This window comes from Labeo rohita, chromosome 22 (assembly GCF_022985175.1).
Source record: "Labeo rohita strain BAU-BD-2019 chromosome 22, IGBB_LRoh.1.0, whole genome shotgun sequence".
Classification (NCBI taxonomy): domain Eukaryota; kingdom Metazoa; phylum Chordata; class Actinopteri; order Cypriniformes; family Cyprinidae; genus Labeo; species Labeo rohita.
In genome coordinates this window covers 61,533,929-61,554,812 of record NC_066890.1, presented here as the reverse complement: position 1 = coordinate 61,554,812, position 20,884 = coordinate 61,533,929, and the positions used below count along the sequence as shown (strand labels likewise).

The following is a 20,884-nucleotide window of genomic DNA, read 5'->3' as shown; positions in this document are numbered from 1 at the left end:
GCATGTTGCTACCATATTTTAACAGATTGCTAGTATTTTTATGTTGTTAACTTGATTTACCAAATTGCTAACATGTTTTATTACATTGTTAAATTAACTAGCACGTTGCTATCATGTTTGTAATACTTTGGTAGCATTTTTAACACATTCCTAGCATGATTTAACATGTTAGCGTCATTTATCACATTGATAACATTAGCTTGTTGTTAACATGTTTTACCATTCGCCTAACATGAGTTAGCATGTTGATACCATGTTTTAACACATTACTAGTATTTTTAGGTTGTTAGCATGATTTAACAAGTTGCTAACATATTTTAATACATTGTTAACATGAATTAGCACGTTGTTACTGTGTTTTAACACTTTGTTAGCATTTTTAGCATCTTTTAGCATCATTTAACACATCATTAGCATGGTTTAGCACATTGTTAGCATCTTTTAGCTTGCTGTTATGTTTGTCATGTTGCTAGCAATATTTAGCATGTTGTCTGCGTCTTTTAACATGTTTGGAGATTTTAGCTTGAAAACTCTAAGAGGAGATACTGTTTAGTATTTTGCTTAGTTATAGCACATTGTTAGCATGTTGTTCGTGTTAACGTTAGCATGTTTAAACATTATCATTTTGAACACATTCCTAGCATGACTTAACATGTTATTAGTGTCATTTATCACACTGATAACATCTTTTAGCAATTTGGCTAACATGAGTTAGCATGTTGCTACCATGTTTTAACACGTTACTAGTATGTTTATGTTGTTAACATGACTTAGTACATTGTTACCATTTTTTAACACTTTGTTAGCATTGTTTAACATCATTTAGCATGTTATTAGCATGATTTAGCACATTGCTGACATCTTTTAGCTTGTTTTCAACATGTTTGTCATGTTGCTAGCATTTTTTATCATGTTGCTAGCAAGATTTAGCATGTTGTTTGTGTTTTTCAACATGTTTGCTGATTGTAGCTTAAACTCTACACTGTAAAAAACAAAAAAACACAATTTGTTGAGTCAGCTTAAAATAATTTGTTACCCCGCTGCCTTAATTTTAAGTTCAGTCAACTAAAATAAGTTTATTCAACTTGAAATGTTAAGTTGTACTAAGTAAAACTTAGATATTTGTGTTTGTTAAACTTAACAGATGGGTAAGTAACCCAGTTGCCTTAAAATGTTAAGTTGAATCAACTCAAATACCTAAGTTGTCACTTAGTATAATTTAACATTTCAAGTTAAATAAACTTTTTTTGAGTTGACTGAACTTAAAATTTTAGTGCAGCCAGGTTACGAATTATTGTAAGTTGACTCAACAAATTGTTTTTTACAGTGTAGGAGGAGATACTGTTTAGTATTTTGCTTAATTATAATGCATTGTTAGCATGCTAACATGTTGTTAGCATGTTTTATGTTGTTCATGTTTTACCATGTTAGCATGATTTAACATGATGTTATCATTAACACATTTCTAGCATGATTTAACATGTTATTAGTGTCATTTATCACATTGATAACATCTTTTAGCATTTGGCTAACATGAATTAGCATGTTGCTACCATGTTTTAACACATTACTAGTATTTTTATATAGTTAACATGATTTAGCAAGTTGCTAACTTATTTAAGTACATTGTTAACATGAATTAGCACGTTGATGCCATGTTTTAACACTTTGTTAGCATTTTTAGCATTTTTAGTACATTGCTAGCATCTTTTAGCTTGTTGTTAGCACGTTTGTTATGTTGCTAGCAAGATTTAGCATGTTGTTTGCGTCTTTTAACATGTTTGGTGATTGTAGCTTAAAAACTCTAGGAGGAGATACCGTTTAGTATTTTGTTTAGTTATAGCGCATTATTAGCATGTTGGCATGTTTTAACATGATGTTATAATTTTTAACACTGCTAACATGATTTAACATGTCATTAGCGTGATTAAGCACATTGTTTTAGTGTGTTAACATGTTTAGCATGTTGTTGACATGTTTTAATGTTTGTTGGTTGTTGCTTGAACTTTAGGAGGAGATACTGTTTAATATTTGGTATAGTTTACCACATTGTTAGCATGTTTTACCATTGCTCTCATTTTAACATGTTGCTAGCACATGGTTAGCATTTTACCACATTCCTAACATGTTGCTAACACGATTTAGCATGTTTCAGTGTGTTGTTAGCATGATTTAACGTGTCAGATCAATCTGAAGGTCTGAAACTTTAGGAGGAGAACATTGCCGGGCCAACATCATAATAAAATCAGTTTAATGTAAAACACTTTATGTAAACTGAGTCTTGATCTAGATTAGCAGGACTGGCATGTAAATCACTTGATGACACAGGATAAGACGCTGTTTTTTCTCTGCGTTCCTTCTGCAGGTGTATCGCGGGTCCATGTGCCTCCATCCTTCAGATCCAGACGGAGTTGACTCGGAGAGCTCAGCCCAACGCCGTCCTGGAGAAAGTGTTTACATCCATCACAAAGGTATGCCGAAACAGCGTAATGGAAAATAAAGGCATGATAAGCCGTGAGAGAGAAAGAGTCAGTCACCAAAGATGAGGCTCAGTGTGAAGTGAACTGGTGAAATATAATTCAGACGCAATCAAAACATTTCTTAGCCCCATTTTAAACCTTTTTCAGTCTCCTATTCTTCTTTTATAAACCTGTTGTTTCTGTGCTGTCACTGTGTGTGTTTTATGAGGCCATCAGAGCAATATCATCAACTTTAGTCTAGAAAGCGTCTATAAATACAGCTCAGGCAGGTTTAACATTAGCAGAGAGATGAATAGAGCTCCGATATTTGTCTTTACAATCACCAGTGACTAAAGAGCTGTTTTGTCATCCGGCTATAAAAGGTCTTTATCAGCACTGAAGCTGGTGTTGTGGATGGAATCTGAACTGATAACTTTCGTTGGTCACCCGGAAGAAAGCTGTCAATATGTGGTCTCATTTTTCATTTGTCGTTTGGCTGGTTATTCTGCAGGTCTTATTTGAACTTCAGCCAGTTTTGTGTGTTTTATGTATTAAGTTTGTTTCAGAGTTGGATATTTTAGCTGAAGGTGTTTATGTTCCAGGGTTTGATTTATTTATTATTTATTTATTTAAATTATTTTTTTTATTTTTAAATATAAAGTAGAATTTCTGTACTTTTGTACCATTTATGTTCCAGGGTTTTATTTATTTATTTTTATTGAAAAGTAGAATTTATATTTTTGTTCCATGAATGTTCCAGCTTATTTATTTATTTATATGAAAACAATCATTTATTTAGTTGTGTTCTAGACCCAGACTTTAAAGCTTACAGTGTAAAAATCCATAATAAATATATTATTTATTTCAATGTAAAACTATCATAAGAAAAAAAAAATAAATGAAACAAATGCAATTAATTCATTATTTGTTGTGTGATTTACTTAGATATTTTTTACATTAACATTAGACAATTACCGTTCCAGGGGGTTGTTTATTTATGTATTTATTTATTTACAAGACTAGAATTGTTTTTATTTTTTTTTTTATTTTTTGTTTTTCTTTGGTTGTTGTTTTTTGTCTCAGAACTGGACTTTAAACCTTACAATGTAAAAATCCATAATAAATATTTTATTTCATTTTAAAACTATCATGAAGACGAATAAAAAAAAAGTGAAATAAATGCAAATATTTCATTATTTATTGTGTGATTTACTCTCATGTTTACATTAACTTTAGACAATTTCTGTTCCAGGGGTTAATTTCCATTATTTGCTTGTTTGTTTGTTTATTTATTTATTTATTTATTTATTTATTTATTTATTGTGAATACTAGAATTTTGTTGTTGTTGTTTGTCTCAGAACCGGACTTTAAAACTTAAAATGTAAAAATCCATAATAAATATATTATTTCACTTGCAAACTATCAAGTGAAATAAATGCAACTAATTAATTATTTTTTGAGTGATTTAACTTTTTGCATTCCAGGAGTTGATTATTTATTTATTTATTTATTTATTTATTTATTTATTTATTTATTTAGAAGACTAGATTTTTGTTGTTGTTGTTGTATTTGTCTCAGAACCAAACTTTAAAGTGACTTAAAATGTAAAAATACATAATAAATATGTTATTTCATATTCATAAAGACAAATTAAAAAGTGAAATAAATGATATGAATATGAATTAATAATTATGAATAATAATTAATAATTAATTGTTTATTGTGTGATTTACTTGCATTTTATATTAACTTTGGACTGTTTCGTTTTCAGGTGTGGGTTTGTTTATTTATTTATTTATTTATTTATTTATTTATTTATTTGAAAACTGGAATTTATTTACCCTTGTCTCAGACCCACACTACAAAGCTTACAATGTAGAAATTCATAATAAATCATTTTAAATTATTTCAATTTAACTATCATAAAGAAAAAGTGAAATAAATGCAAGTAATTATTATTTATTGTGTGAACTTGCTTACATTTTTACATTAACTTTAGACAATTTGTGTTCCAAAGGTGGTTCTTCTTCATCTTATTATTTATTTTATTTTATTTTTTTATTTATTTAGGTGAAAACTAGAATTTATTTTCTTTTGTCTCAGACCCATACTTTCAACCTTAAAATCTAAAAATCCAAAAAAAATATATTATTTCACATAAACTATCATAAAGAAAAATAAAAATAAAAATAAATGCAATTAATTATTGTTTAAATGTACTTATGTTGTGGTATTGATTAGTTATTTATTTTTAATAAAAGTTAGACTTTAAAGCTTACAATAATATCATAAATATATTCACTTTAAAAATAAGAATAAAGAAGTGAATAATTGTGACTAATTAAATATTTGTTGTGTGATTTACATACATTTTTACACAAATTATGCCTGTGACATAAATCTCACAACACTTATGTGTAAATATAGGCCAAATAAATAAAACGCTAGCTGGAAATTTTTCACAACTTCATAATTGTAGGATAATTTAAGATATAATTACAGTTACTATTTTTCTTTATTTCAGTCCCCAGACTCAAGGCACTTAGAGGGTCTGTCCAAGCAGCTGGACTGGGACGTACGGAAGGTCCAGCGATGGTTTCGACAACGGCGGAACCAGGACAAACCCAGCACAAGAACCAAGTTTTGCGAGAGCATGTGAGTTTTCATGCTTTTTTCTTCTCATTTGTAATTTATAAGACACGTTTATGGAAAATGACGAGGAATTCATCAGCAATATTTTAGCTACATCATGCAAGTTACTAGTACACAAGCTAATGGTTCGTCTTCCAGCTGAGTGAGAAATCTGAGGAATGCTGTGAAGTTTCAATGGAAAAATACCTGTGGAACAGTGGGTGGTGGGCAGAGTCTCATCCTCCTCCTCCACTGGTCGGTTTACCTGTCAATCACAAATTCGCCAGTCATGTCAATGGAAGTGTTCTAAATTGGCCGTGAAAGTATGAATGCGTGTTGATGGTGGAAATTGTTACGCGTCATATATTTTGGAGTCTTTCTTGATTTTGCGATATCAGACGCATTTGTTTGTGAACCAAAAGATCCTCATTGGTTCAGCAGTGAAATCAGCATATGTCTCCAACACACTGGATTGGATTGATAGGATTGTTTTCAATGTTTGCTCTCATAGCAACTGTGTATTTGAGTTTCTGTCGTTTGATATCTCTGCAGGTGGAGGTTTACATTCTATCTGTGTATATTTACGTATGGGATCCGTTTCCTGTGGCAGGTGAGTCAAATACTGTGGGTGGTTGTGGGTTATTTTTGGACTCTGAAAGGTTATTTAAACGGAAGGGTGTGGGATTATATACAGATATCACTTTTTTGGGCCATTTATATGATTTTTGTGTGTTTGTGTGTTTTGTAGTCTCCCTGGATGTGGGATACGAGACAGTGCTGGTACAATTACCCCTATCAGGTAACGCTTAAAATGTTGCCAGTTTTATAATGCAGGTTCAAATGAAGCTTAACAGTGAACTTTGACATTTTCAGGAATCTCTTGGCTGTTATGTTTACATTGTGTGAACTGTCCACAATACAAGAGCACATAAAAGACGCCTGTGAAGAACATGTGCTTTTCTGAAACCAGAAATGGAAAGAAAATCAATTATATTTTGCATAAAGAAAGTGTATTTTTTAGGATCATTAGAATGCATTATGACGTTTTCGTATCAGTTAACCATATTTTCAACCCAATATAAAAATAAGGATTTAGGGAGTAAATGTGATTAGTTGTCATTAAAGAAATATCGCATTGCAAAATAAAATAAAAAAATAATAATAATAATAATAACCTAAAATTGCTGCTACTTAATGCATTTATTTAATTTATTTTTTTTAATTTAATTTATTTTTTTATGTAATTTTATTTATAATAAGAATTTAGGGAGTAAATTTGCTTAGTTGTCATTAAAGAAATGAAAGAAATATCACATTGCAATAAATAAATAAATAAAGATCCTAAAACTGCTGCCACTTCATGCATTAGTTTTATTTATTAATTAATTAATTTATTTATTTATTTATTTATTTTTATTATTTTTTTTTTTTTTTTTTTTTTTTTAAGGTTTTAGGGAACAAATGACATTGCAAAAAAAAAAAAACACCTAAAATTGACATCACTTCATGATTTTTTTTTTTTTTTTTTTTTTATTTTATTTTATAATAAGGATTAAGGGAGTAAATGTGCTTAGTTGTCAAGAAATGAAAGAAATATCACATTGCAAAAAAATAAATAAATAAACAATACAAATTAAAGATCCTAAAACTGCTGACACTTCATACTTTATTATTTTATTTTATTTTATTTTATTTTATTTCATTTCATTTTATTTATAATGAGGATTTAGGGAGTAAATGTGCTTATTTGTCATTAAAGGAATGATATATCACATTGCAAAAAAATTAAATAATAAAAATTAAAGATCATAAAACTGCTGACACTTCATGCTTGCTTTTATTTTATTTTATTATTTTATTTTATTTATTTATTATTATTATTATTATTATTATTATTATTATTATTATTATTATTATTATTATTATTATTATAATGAGGGATTAGGAAGTAAATGGACTGTTATGAATAAAATGTTACTTTAAAAAAATCACAGTGGTCCTACAATTGCTTTTACTTTTTTTCATTTTATGCACATTTTTTAAAAAAAATCTTTATTTTATTGCTGTTTAATTTACTTTATTTTATAATGAGCATTTAGGGAGCAACTGCACTAAAATTTCACATTACAAAAATGTAAATTATCCAACTATTGCTTTTTAATTTTATGCACATTTAAAAATGTATATTAAAATTTTTACTTTGTTTTATTGCATTGTGTTTTATATTTTGTTCTATTGTTCTGCATTGTATTTTATTTTATAATAGTGAGAATTTATGGTGTAACTGCCTCATCATGATCACAATTTCACATTACAAAAAATCAATGATCTTGCAATTGCTTTCACTTTTTCATTTTATGCACGTTTTACTTTATTGCTTTGTGTTTTATTTGTTTTGTATTATTTATTTTGTATTGTTGTTCTGCATTTTATTATTATTATTATTATTATTATTATTTTATAATAATGAGGATGTAGGGAGTAACGACACTGTCATGCATAATTTCACATTACAAAAAATCTCAATGATCCTGCAACGGCTTTAACTTTTTCATTTTTATGCACATTGTTTTATGTTACTTTATTGGTTTTCTTTTCGTTATATGGCGTCTTAACAGTTTCCTCAGATGTAGTTTCTGCTCTGTAATCTCTCTATGTGTGTGTGTCCCATAGGTGCTGACCTCAGGCCTGTATTATTATTATGTAACAGAACTGGCCTTCTACTGGTCGCTCATGTTCTCACAGTTCATAGACATCAAAAGAAAGGTGAACTATTCTATTGTGTTTTGATCCATTATTTAACTCACTTCTCTCCTCTCTCTCAACTTCCCACCACATCTGACACACAGATTCAAAGTTTTTGCGATACTGGCTCGACGAAGTCAACATACTGCTGTTTTACATACCTCACATAGCATTGTTCTCAACAGCCGAGTGTCATGTGATACGGATTAAAACCGCTCAAGATCACGCACATCGCTGTGTTGGAGAAGGAAAAGGCCTTTGAAATACACAAGAATGATTTGGCAGCTGTCAGACGCACATGGCTTTTGTTTGTCTCTTGACATTTCACCGTTTTCAGTGGCTGGTGAAGACAAATAACGTGCGTTTGACTGTGGCGAGCGTCTTCGGGGCGCGGCTGGTCTATTTGTTTAAGATACGGCCCGAGGCCGCGGCCATTATGAGCCCTGGCGTTTGTATAATAAGTTACAGCGAGTGAATCACAACACTGAGGGCCCTATGATTTCCGCAATGCGGAAAACGCGGAATCCAGTCATAAAAACGGAGTTTACTGAACAACACGGAATGTCACAGAATTTGTCGAAGTTTGAATGAATTAATCAAAAGTAGGTCAATACACTGAAATCAAACCGCAATATGGACTAGTATCTGTACATATTACGCCGCAAAAATACCATTTAAATATGAATCCGGCATGTTCTCTGTTTTAATGAATGAAGAAGACTAGCGGGTTTGTTTACTACACACACGGAAGCGCGCGTAACGCTCGCGGTGATTTCAACGTCTGTCGTCTCACTAAATGAGGACATAAATACATGAACAATATCTGCTGAGAGTCACTTCATGAGCATTTGACCGCTCCATTTTAGGAAAACTAGCGTTATATCATATACACACAGAAGTGTAAAGGTAGACACGGCAACCCGTCGAAATAAAAGTCCGGTTTAACGTGAAGACATTTTGCCGGATATATATGTGATGCGATCTAGGAAAACCCAACACATGGTGAAATTTAACCTTTTTTAGGCGTTGACACCATATGAAAGTTTTATTTTGTCCATAGCTTGAACGATCTTAGGTTGGCTGATAGCGATGATTTTCAGGAATGGACTTTTGAGAAAAACGGCTTAAAAGTGAGACGGCTTTTACTTTCACTTTACGGGTTTAACGAGAGCTGCCTGTCAAGTTAGGAGCGCTATACTGCATCATTACACAAACAGACTAACGTTGTTTATCATGGGCATAGTCTCCGAGCTTTTGATCACTCATTTTATGTTTAGATATCACGAATAATGCAGCCTACAACCTTGTAGTAAAAGCGAGCGCAGCGCGACTGTTCGCGCACTGTGCATAAAACAGACTGTCATCGGACTCCTCTTCAGTAACTTCATCATCCGATCCTTCATCTCTGGATGTGAAATAGTCCGTTATAACATCGTTTAGGGCACTGGCATCACCAAGATTCAGCAGATTGAGACGAGTAAGATTGCTTAAGTGAGCAGCTGCAGTACTTTAGATGGCGTTGTTGCGCTCCGCCATCTCACAATATTAAATAAATATATAAATAAATAACTTTGCGTGCCTTAGTTTACACAGGACTGGTTGAGAATGTGACTTGATACGCCTTTACTAAATATGTTACGTGATTTATTTTGATAAATGTTTTTGTGGTGTTAAGGGAAAGCACCAGCAGCGCGTTGTTAACATAAGACACATTTTCTGCTTGCTGCAATAAATGGCTGTTTTTTCTGCACTAAACAAGTGAATTTCGACGAGATATTTTCGGAGATGATAGACAAGATGTTATAGAATAATAATTTAAAGAAAACCTAATTGTGACATTCGACCTATTTTTCGAATTTCCTGAAAACTCCCAAGCGCGACATCCGACGGGTTTTCCCAGATCGCATCACATATTACTACTACTACTACTGCTAAAATGAATCAAACATTATTTTTAGCGTATAATCACACATTTCTTCCATGTTTTAATTTTAATAGTAAATTCCCCTTTGTTTGCCAAAAAAAGTTTTAATTTTCAATAATTAAAGATAAATGAAATTAATGTTTTATGCCTTCATTTGATAACCAGAATATTTTAAATACACAACACAGCCTTTCATAAGGCAATTTTTTTTTTTTTTTTTTTTTTTTTTTTTTTTTTATTCAAATAATTAGACATGTGAAAACACAGAATTTGATGATAATAAAACATATGGTGAGAAAAAATAAAACATTTCATAGGGCTCTAAATATGTAATTTTTCTTAAAACTTTATGTGAAATTGTATAAGTTTCATTATTTTAATTAATTAGACATGCACTTTGATTAATACAATTTAATTTAACTGTTAAAAAGAAGTTGAGAAACGTTAAAAACGGGGAAAAAATGGAATTTGGAGGAAAAAAATAGGGCCCTAGATATTGTTCCTCTTTATTTGACACGGCAGAAACAATCTGGCAATTGCATCTACTGAAAGGAAAAGAAATCCGAGTTGTGTTTTTGTGCTTGATTTGCATGATATTTCCATGTCGTGCTGGTCGTTTTTTAACATATTTCTTGTGTATTTCTGCAGGATTTCCTCATCATGTTCGTTCATCATCTGGCGACAATCAGCCTGATCAGTTTCTCGTATGTAAATAACATGCTGCGTGTGGGCAGTCTGGTCATGTGTGTTCACGACGCGTCCGACTTCCTGTTGGAGGTGAGAGAAGCACAAACGATGGTTTTACTGTCATGCTATTATTTGTAATATCATAAGGCAGCATTTAACTGAAGGCTGATGTGAAATTTTATGCAAAATTACCTGTATCCACTGCATTTTAGGTGAATTATTGATTTATAAATCAGTATTTAACTGAATTTTGAGGTAAAATTTCACCTAAAATTAATAGCATATTAATATGTGCTACATGAGTAGCATTTATAAAACAGAGATGTTAAAAATTACCTGTATTATTTTGTAATAATATTATTGTAAAATTTATGTATATTACATGTTACATTTACAATATATTAATATATGTTTTACAATTTTTATATACATATATATATATATATATATATAAAATGATTGTCATTAAAGTAATTTTATATTCCAATAAAACAGTTTTAAAGATCTACAGATCTAAAATTGCCCTTCATTTTATTTTATTTGTTTTATTTTATTTTATTTTATTTTAAGGTGTTAGGTGGTAAATGCTCTGTTATGAATAAATCTCACATTAAAAATCTCGAATATGCTGCTTCTCTTCACTTTTTTTTTTTTTTTTTTACATTTTATGCACTTTTATAATAATTGTAATTTTTATTTTATTGTTTAGAATTGTATTTATTTATATTTATTTTTTATTTTCTTATAAGGTTTTAGGGAGTAAATGCTCCATGAATTAAATCTCACATTAGTTTTATTTTTTGTTTTTTCTATTAATATTCTGTTATATTGTTTTGCATTTTTATTTATAATAATGAGAATTTAGGAAGTGAAAGCAGTATCATGAATAACATTTAACATTATAACAACAACAAAAAACTCATTGATTCTACTATTATTTTGATCCTATTATTGATAAATAGATATCAACTATTATTATTATTATTATTATTATTATTATTATTTAGAAATTATAAACTATATTTACCAATATAGTTTTATTAATATTTAGAAATTTTCATATTGCCCATTGTCATTTTAATTTTAGTTACAGTTTTAGTGTTGACATTTTTATTAGTTCTCAATTATGTCTATTTCATTAATATCAATATCAATATGTATATATTTATTTTCATAATTTTTTAAATATTATTTTTAATTTTAGTTTTTGTTTTAGTCAACTTAATACATTGGAAAAAAATAAGTTTAAGGCTCTTTTATTTATTTATTTATATATTTATTTATTTATATATGTATTTTTCAGTTGACTATTTTATTTTAGATCACTTTTACTATTATTGAATTATATTGTACATATATTGTATATTAATTATATCATACGATTGTACTACACACAATGAATATATAATTTAAAATCAATAAAAATGTCCATTTTATTATTGTATTTTATTTTATTCAGTTCTGCATGATTTAGATTTATAGAATTCTGTCCATTATCTTTTTTTATGAATATTTGTGTTTTATTTTTTTATCTTACAGGCTGCAAAGTTAGCAAACTATGCCAAATACCAGCGTTTATGTGACTTCTTGTTTGTGGTGTTCGGGATGATCTTCTTCGGGACGAGATTGATCATTTTCCCCTTCTGGTCAGTATCACATCCTTGTGTGTGTGCACGTGCTCATTTAACAGGCCAATTAACTGTATTTGAGAGGCGCTGATGGTCTCCTGCCGAGCGAAACCCGAGCGGCTGGATTCAGTGTCTGGGTTTTGGTGTCACGATGAGAGAACCGACATGCAGTCCAGATCCTCTGACCTCCACCTCAAATGCGACACACACTGATCAGGATCACTATTAAATGCAATTAAGATTCTTGATACTATTTCTATAAAATGGTCATTTCCAGTTCTCGATTCTGATTGGTCAGCAGATGTGTTTTATTCTCGCTTCGCCCAATGGTTCACTGCGTAACACCCTTAGCGACCACCCTTAGCAACGTAAACAACCAATAATATAGCACCAGAACGGTTTCATGTGTTGTTGTGTTACAGCAAAATGAAATGTTTATTATTTATGTAATGAATTATGAGTGAAGGTGTTGAACGTGTGGAGCAGTTTAGAAAGAATGAAAGATTTTTTTGCACTTCTTGACAGGTAACCACATTTTCAAGCCAGTGTAATGGGGAAAAATAATGACATATGATATCAATGGTTTATTATTTTAATACTAAATCATGTTTTATTTATTTATTAACTTATTTATCATAATGAGGATATAGAGAGTAGATCTGCTTACATGTCATGAAGGAAGTTTTATTTTGCACAAAAAAGATCCTAAAATGTCCTTATTTTACATTAATAATTAAAAAAAAGTATTTTTATATTTTTCCATTCCATTTTTTTTTTTTTTTTTTTTTATCAAAACAACAAATTAATGTTAATGTAAATAATGATAATTATTTAATGAGTATTGATGAATGTTTGTCTTATATTGTTTTATCAGATTTGGTAAATTATTTTGGAAAAGTAAATATGTTTCTTTTTTTTTTATTTTATTATTTTATTTTATTTTATTTTAGCAAGGGTTTAGAGATGCTGTTTTAAAAATAATAAATAAAAGGTAAAATTATTAATACATCTATAGCCATATGTATTTTATTACTTTTTTTTTCCTCATTAGGCCATATAATTTTTTTTTTTTCTTTTTTTACTATAATTTACTATAATTTAGTGCCAGTAATCATAAAACGTCATGTCGTCAGCCACCTTTTTTGTTTCTATACATATTTCTATATTTTTCCATTACTCTTTTTTTTATTATTATTATTATTTTTTTAATCAAAACAACAAATTAATGTTAATGTTAATAATAATGATTATTTGATGAATAATGATGAATGTTTATCTTATAATGTGTTATCAAATTTAAATTATTGAAAATTAAACAAAATAATGTCAATTATTTTGGAAAATAAATATGTTTCTGTTTTTTTTTATTAATTATTTTTTTTATTTATTTATTTATTTTATTTATTTATTTATTTATTTTTTGGTGAATTTTGAAAAAAGACTGGATGGAAACACCAAGATTAGCATAAAATCTTTAAATGTGCCTAAACAACACACTTCATTGAGGTAGATTTTTTTTTTTTTAATCCAATAATAAATCCAATATTTTTATTATTGATACTTTCTGCTGATTTCCCAGGAAGTGGCTATTTTGTTTTATTAAATACGTGGAATAAAAACACTGCTTAAATGACAAAAGTTTCCGCGATATGTCAAGTTAAATTAGCATTTTTGGATATAAACATAGCTATTGTTTATATTTACTTAAAAATTTGTTTCTAAATCTGAAAATATCACAACAAATCTTTGTGGTACACATTGTCAACATTAAGTACACATTTACCGTGAAAAATAGTAAATATCAGTAGTACACAAAATAGTACAGTATGTGTAGATGAGTTTGTTTCTTCATCAGATTTGGAAAAATGTAGCATAAATGTGCAGTGAATGGGTGCCGTCAGAATTAGAGTCCAAACAGCTTGTTAAAAATATTTCAATAACTAATCCAAATGACTCCAATCCATCAATTAACGTCTTGTAAAGCCAAAATCTGTGTGTTTGTAAGACACAACTCCATCAAGACACTTTAACTTCAGTTTGTTGCTTTTGGCTAAAATATGACTCCATAATAACGCTTCCTCCAGTTTACTGGTACAACGATTAGTAAATATTTCAATAAGTAATCCACATGACTCCAATCCATCAGTTAACATCTTGTGAAGCTGAAATCTGTGCGTTTGTAAGAAACAAATCCATCGAGACATTTTGACTTCAGATTGTTGCTTTTGGCTGAAATATAACTCCATAATCTACAACAACACTTCCTCCAGTTTACTGGTAAAATGATTAGTAAAAGGAATTTTCCCCACATTTTTTGTATGTTGCAGGATCCTGAACACGACGCTCTTCGAGAGCTGGGAGATCATCGGGCCGTACCCGTCCTGGTGGCTCTTCAACATCTTGCTGCTGGTGCTGCAGGTGCTGCACGTCATCTGGTCCTACCTCATCGCCCGTATCGCCTTCAAAGCCATCATGAGAGGAAAGGTGCGCACAAACCCGCCATTGTTGTGTTGAGGAGGTTCACATTCATCTTGTGTAGTTACATGCATTTCCTCTTTTTTTTTTTTCTCTCTCTCCCGCAGAACTGGTTTGTCTTTCCCTTCTCTAGCTGCTGGAAGGCTGTTCCCATCTTTCAGCTTCTGTCCTGATAGAAATCTTTCGCTCTTTCTGCTAAACTCGCTCGCTTTAGGGTCTTTCGCTCTCTCTCAGTCTCTTCGGCTGTAAGTCTGCTTTCTTTACTTGTTTTCTATGGTTCTTTTTGTAGTGGTTTGAATGTGAATTAAACTGAATGTGTTGCAAAGGAATAGTTCATCCAAAAATACAATTTTGCTGAACATTTACCAACCCTCAGGCCATTCAAGATGTAGATGAGTTTGTTTCTTCATCAGGTGTGGAGAAATGTAGCATCACATCACTTGCTCACCAATGGATGTGAATGGGTGCCGTCAGAATGAGAATCCAAACAGCTGATAAAAACATAAAAATAATCCACACCACCCCAGTCCATCAATTAACGTCTTGTGAAGCCAAAAGCTGTGTGTTTTTAAGAAAGAAATCCATCATTAAGATGTTTTAACTTAAATTGTTGCTTTTGGCAAAAATATGACTCCATAATCCATAAAAAAAAGGCTTCCTCTAGTGAAAAAGTGATCTCATCTGAATCAGGAGAGAAATCAAGCACTGTTTAGTACAAGATTTTGATGTTTGAGGACAACAGGAGGAACTTTTTCATTGGAGAAAGCATTATTATGGACTATGGCGTGATATTTTAGCCAAAAGCAACAATTTGAAGTTAAAATGTCCTAATGATGGATTTTTTTTCTTACAAACATGCAGCTTTTGGCTTCACAAGATGTTATTTGATGGACTGGAGTGGTGTGGATTACTTGTGGATTGTGTTATTATCAGATGTTTGGACTCTCATTCTGACGGCACCCATTCACTGCAAAGGATCCATTGGTGAGCAAGCAACATCAGACTAAATTTCTCCAAATCTGTTGAAGAAACATGTTCATTTACAGTGTTTAAGTGTAGGATTTTGCTTTTAAAGCACCCAAGCGCCCTCTAGAGGAAGGCCAGCCACATTTTCCAGCCAGAGTATTGAACCAAATTAGTTTATAAAATAATGAAACCATTTTTAAACATACAACTTCCAAACCATTAAAAGTACTATAGCTAATAACCGAAATGTATCCAACTTAGGTGTCTAAAGACGACCGCAGCGACATCGAAAGCAGCTCGGAGGAGGAAACCGAAATGACACCCAAAGAGCGACTCAAGATGGCTTCACCCCGAGGAGAAAACGGCACCAACGGCCATTTCGGCTCCAAACCCTGGAGCCAGAACCACAACAACTGGTGACGCTCCCTCCGGTGGCCTTGCGCACAAAGAACTTGGGACTACTCGTCATCCCTGTACCTCACTCCAACACCAAAAACACCAACGAAATCACCCCGCTGTGGGACTTTTAAAACTCTAACGGGAGTTTGGGGCGTCATTCCCGGTGATGATGGGACAGTAATGACAATATGGCCACTATGAGAAGCCTGTGAAAGAGAAAACGATTAAATTAGTGATATTTGCATTCCCTCGTTTCCTTGTTTCGGGAGCTGAGAAGACGTTTCTTCTCCGCACTTCACATTTTACTGAAGTCAGGGAAGAAGATTCTCTTCAGATTTTAATGGTCAGATGTACTTGAGTTTCCACATGCAGTTGCTTTTCTTTTTGTTTTTCGTTGTTTTTTATTGTTTTGGTTTTTTTTTTTTTTGGTTACTGATGTGTTTGTTATTTGTTTCCTGTGCTGTTTTTCATTTTGCTTTTTTATTTTTGGAAACCAAATAAGGTTATTAAAATGAAAGCTGGGCCTTTGTCCTTTAATGAGATGCTTTTTGATTAATAGGAAACTGAAAATCATGGTAATTTAAGTGAAATAAATATGCGAGGAAATAAAATATGAAAAATGAAATAAATGTAGGGTTCCAACAGTCATCCGAGAAATGTCAGAATTTTCTAAATTTACACTGTGGAAGTCAGTTTTTGAAATCTTTATAAGGTACATTTCTGTAATGAAGAAAAATTGGTATTTTGTGATCACGAAGAGCACTGGAGGGAAAGAAACAAAAAACAACAATGCTAAATGAAAAAAAAAAAAAAAATTGTCTAGGTCCTGAATCATAACCAGTTGAGAACTACAGGTATGAGGAAATAAAACTTTTATTTTAGTAATATTTACATACTTTTATAGTATTTATTAATATTTTGAATTAGTTTTTTTTTTATATTTTCAGTTTATAGTTTTAGTAATTTTGCCTTGTCATTTTTAAACACATTTATATTAATCTTAATTAAAGTTTTAATTTTAGTACTACAACTGAAACTTGTTTATAGTATGTCTAATTTTCATTTTTCTTCTAATATTCTAAGTTGTTCCTCTAATAATTAAATTTTATTTCAGCTTTATTACAGTTAACAAAAAAATGTCTTTAATAGTTTGAGTTGTCATAAAAAATAACTGGAATATAATATTTTAATTTTATATTCAGCTCAAAAATATGCTGTGTATTCTTCACAACCATTTTCACACTTGGAAAAACATGGTAAAATCATTTGTCAGCAGATATGGGAGCCCTGCAGATCTACAGGACATGCATAAACACTCATGCTAGTAGATTTCACAAGAAACATTTACTATATTACAACACATAAGATCTCATTTAAATAACCCTTTCAGGGTCATGAACGCAGGTGGGTTTTGGCTGACAATCTGCTGGGCCACGCACTGTCCCATTCATGTGACATGATCAGTGTCCGGTCAAGTGATTATTTTACAGCCCGTATCTTCAGTCTTTAATGGTTTCTGAAGCTCCGCTCTCACTCTGTGCCGACAGCTCCAGCTGTTTCTTCCTCTGCATGTAGCGTTGAGCCCGCATGACACAGAGGTATCCGCCGTACACTGTCAACAGCATCATGGAGCCCGAGAAGAGCTTGTAACCCACATCAGCGATGCGCTTCCCACTGACCATGATGGATCTGTGAAAACATGTGGGGAACTTAAATTAATAGCATCTTAGCAAACACATTCCTAAAACGTTTGTAAATGATTCCCATTTGGTTATTTTTTTGAGAACCAAATAAGAACGTTCTGGAAACCAAAAAAGAATGTTATATTTCTGTAAAGAAAAATATAGCCAAAAATAGAATCGGAATGTCAATGGAACCAAAAACTGACGTTCTGACGTTCTAACGTTCTGGGAACCAAAAAAATAAAAAATACGGATATGTCAAAACGCAAAAATCTTAAAATAAATCTTAAATATTATAAATAGTATCAAACCCAGGTAAAGTAATGTGGTTTTACTATAGAAAATCTACTAAATTCATTGCGTATTTGTGGCTGTAAATTCAAAATCAATATTCGATCCTTCGAGGTACGTCAAGGAATACTATGGTATGGTACATAGCACCATACACGATAACGTTTATTTTGTTCGTGAATGCTAATTTTATTTAGTCTTTTCGGTTTTAGAACATAAGCATGAGTTTGCATATCAGCTCTATTATCTAAACCACAATTCGATTCTGTTTTCCAGCAAAAAGGTCCGAAAACATGCTTTATTGATCTTTCTTCTACGTAAACACCATTTAAAGTTGTTTAACGTTTCTGCGCATACATAAAATGTGCAAAATGTGGAGTCTTACCTGTTTAATTTCCACTTGAAACTATGAGGAAACGCAGTCCTGTTCTCAATGTCAGGCAAATGGCTTGTGCGCATGCGCAGTTACTTTCGTAACTGTATGGCGAAGCAGAAGGGCCAAATGTAGTAAATCCGTTTTTCCCTCGTTATTTTTCTGTGAGTTTATAAACATCTTAAACCTGATATTTTACCTCACTAAGCCGAATATCTGGGTTATAATGCCTTACTTTTAACTGTAGAATGGCTGCCTTGTTTTTAACTTTATAAATGTGTAACGTTACAATCGATTTGAAGTGAGGAACTAGTTTTTTTATGGCAACGCGAGACTTCAGGAATTATTTTGTTGTTGGACAGACATGGAGGCTCACGTTGCCCATGTGAATGAAGAGGAAAATGAGGATCCTGGAGCTGCTCCTTATGGAAACTTTATCAATTATTACTCCTTCAACCCGCCAGAGAATCGCCTGAGTTTGATACCGGAAACGCTGCTGGAAAACATCGGACTCGGTTCTGAACGCGTATTAATACTGGACGTCGGATGTAACTCAGGGGTAAATATGACAGATTTCTCTCATTTAATATTTAAATCATCATATTATACTTTTTATTATTAACTTGTTAAATGCATTGTATTCGTTTTTGTGTTCTGTGTTTATCTGTAAACACAATACGTTGACTTAGCATGACTTAGCACCAGAGAAAGATGGTTATATTATTAAACCATGGTAACTACAAATTAACCATGATTTGTCTGCACTAACCATAGTATTTGTGGTTATACAAGGGTTGCCTTAATATTTACCCTTCAGATTGTAAAATTCACTAAAGTAATAACTTATTAGACATTTATTACTGAATCCTTAACTATTCATATGTATCTCTTTTAAGTATTAGGTATAAAACCAGTATAAAAACTAGTATAAATTACGTCATTAGGTCATTAATCAAGAAATATCAAGGTTTTCAGATATGTACGTAATGAAATGTAAATTGTAGTAAATTATTTGAAAAAAAAAAAAAAAAATTGGAATTATTTTTACTATTTAAAATAACTGTTTTCTATTTGAATATATGTTAAAATGTAATTTCTATGATTTACAAAGCTAGAATTTTTTTAGCATCATTACTCCAGTCACATGGTCCTTCAGACTTTTTTTAATGTTTGTTTTTGTTTTTGTTTTTTGGGAAAGAAATTAGTATTTTTGTTTAGCAAGGCTGCTTTAAATTGATCAAAAGTGATAATAAAGACATTGATAATGTTGCAAATGATTTCTATTTCAGATAAATGCTGTTCTGAACTTTCTATTCATCAAAGAAATCACAGGAATAAATTACATTTTAAAATGTATTCAAATAGAAAGCAGTTATTTTAAATAGTAAAAAATAATTTAAATTTTTTACTGTTTTTGCTGTATTTTTAATCAAATAAATGCAGCCTTGGTGAGCAGAACAGACTTAAAGAAAAACATAAATAAATTAATTGTTCAAAAATCTTTGACCAGTAGTGTATATTCGTGTTATATTGTCACCTGATTGGTTTCAATAAAGAACATTTAGCAAATTTAACTCATTAAAATGTCTTTTTAAACCGGAATGTTTTGTATTATTCCCCTTGTTTGTCAGGACTTGTCTGTTGCTCTGTACAAGCATTTATTGCATGATGAGGCCTCTGGAAGTGACTTTCCTCAGAGAGAAGTGTATCTACTTGGATTTGACCTTGACCAAGATTTAATTCTTCGGGCGCAAAACTCCAACCCCTTTCCCCAGAATATCCAGTTTATCCCCCTGGATATCACAGATGATGCAAAGAGCCAGGCAGTGCTAGAGTCTTATGTGGGAAAGTTTGGCTGCCTCCGATTCCACCTGTGCACCTGTTTTGCGGTGACTATGTGGGTGCATCTGAATCATGGAGACGCAGCGTTTCTGTCTCTGCTCTCCAAACTGGCATCTCTCTGTGAGTATTTGCTTCTGGAGGCGCAGCCATGGAAGTGTTACCGCTCTGCTGCGCGCCGGTTACGCAAACTTGGGCGCAGTGATTTTGACCACTTTAAGACCCTTGAGATTCGAGGGGACATGGCGGCACATGCTAGAGAGCACTTGGAAAACCAGTGCAGCATGGAATTGGTACAGAGTTTCGGGAATACAACATGGGACAGAAGTCTTCTGCTCTTTAAAAGACGATGATAAAGAGCAAAACCATTGGACAGAAAAGTGTTTCTGCCTGACTGTGGACTGACACTACTCGTCTGGCAGGCTGTAATTCTATTTACCAACCACAAGGGAGCACTAGTGATGTATGCTTTGCCTTTTTTATTTTACTTTGTTTTAATTTTATGGAACAGTATATCTAATTGGTATAAGACTTTTTTTTAGCCTAGCATTATTATTATTATTATTATGAAGAAGAAGAAGAAGAAGAAGAAGAAGAATGTGTTTGTCCTGTGCAACTATTGCAGACAGATGGACATAGTCTTATGGGTTTGTTTTTTTTTTTTTTTTATTTTATTTTTGGCACGTGAACTACACGTTTTTATTTAATAAACGATATATTCCACTATGTTTGTAACGTCTAGTGTATTTATTTATTTATTTATTTATTTATTTATTTTTGTATT

At 31.5% G+C, this 20,884-nt stretch overlaps 3 protein-coding genes across 6 annotated transcripts in view; 2 read left to right on the top strand and 1 right to left on the bottom strand.

Moving 5' to 3' along the window:
* The window catches only part of cers5 (ceramide synthase 5), a 33,066-nt gene extending 16,614 nt beyond the window's left edge, over positions 1-16,452 (top strand). The window contains exons 2-11 of one of the 3 annotated variants that reach the window (XR_007825232.1): positions 2,366-2,471; positions 4,985-5,115; positions 5,644-5,701; positions 5,840-5,890; positions 7,765-7,857; positions 10,409-10,537; positions 11,987-12,093; positions 14,403-14,559; positions 15,412-15,534; positions 15,778-15,900. Coding sequence is in view for 1 of the 3 variants with exons in the window: in XM_051094303.1 (XP_050950260.1) it covers positions 2,366-2,471; positions 4,985-5,115; positions 5,644-5,701; positions 5,840-5,890; positions 7,765-7,857; positions 10,409-10,537; positions 11,987-12,093; positions 14,403-14,559; positions 15,778-15,936 (991 nt within the window). In the remaining 2 variants the exon portion in view is untranslated. Of the gene's footprint in view, positions 1-2,365; positions 2,472-4,984; positions 5,116-5,643; positions 5,702-5,839; positions 5,891-7,764; positions 7,858-10,408; positions 10,538-11,986; positions 12,094-14,402; positions 14,560-14,657; positions 14,796-15,411; positions 15,535-15,777 lie in introns of all 3 variants that reach the window. The other 2 variants (XR_007825231.1, XM_051094303.1) reach the window with 2 other exon arrangements.
* Positions 16,453-17,070: 618 nt separating this feature from the next.
* On the bottom strand, positions 17,071-18,377 carry LOC127153305 (cytochrome c oxidase assembly protein COX14 homolog). Its single transcript, XM_051094341.1, has 2 exons — positions 18,274-18,377; positions 17,071-17,604 (listed from the first exon to the last, which is right to left on the bottom strand). Exons 1-2 carry the CDS (start codon positions 18,345-18,347, stop codon positions 17,415-17,417), a joined length of 264 nt encoding a protein of 87 aa, XP_050950298.1. The 5' UTR covers positions 18,348-18,377; the 3' UTR covers positions 17,071-17,414.
* A 7-nt stretch (positions 18,378-18,384) lies between these two features.
* Positions 18,385-20,816, top strand: LOC127153298 (pre-miRNA 5'-monophosphate methyltransferase). 2 transcript variants are annotated; one of them, XM_051094332.1, is made up of 3 exons: positions 18,385-18,425; positions 18,624-18,820; positions 19,893-20,816. In XM_051094332.1, exons 2-3 carry the CDS (start codon positions 18,626-18,628, stop codon positions 20,451-20,453), a joined length of 756 nt encoding a protein of 251 aa, XP_050950289.1. In that variant the 5' UTR covers positions 18,385-18,425; positions 18,624-18,625; the 3' UTR covers positions 20,454-20,816. The 2 variants fall into 2 exon arrangements, with proteins under 2 accessions (XP_050950289.1, XP_050950288.1); XM_051094331.1 differs by lacking the exon at positions 18,385-18,425 and having other exon boundaries at positions 18,442-18,820.
* The last annotated feature ends 68 nt before the right edge of the window (positions 20,817-20,884 follow it).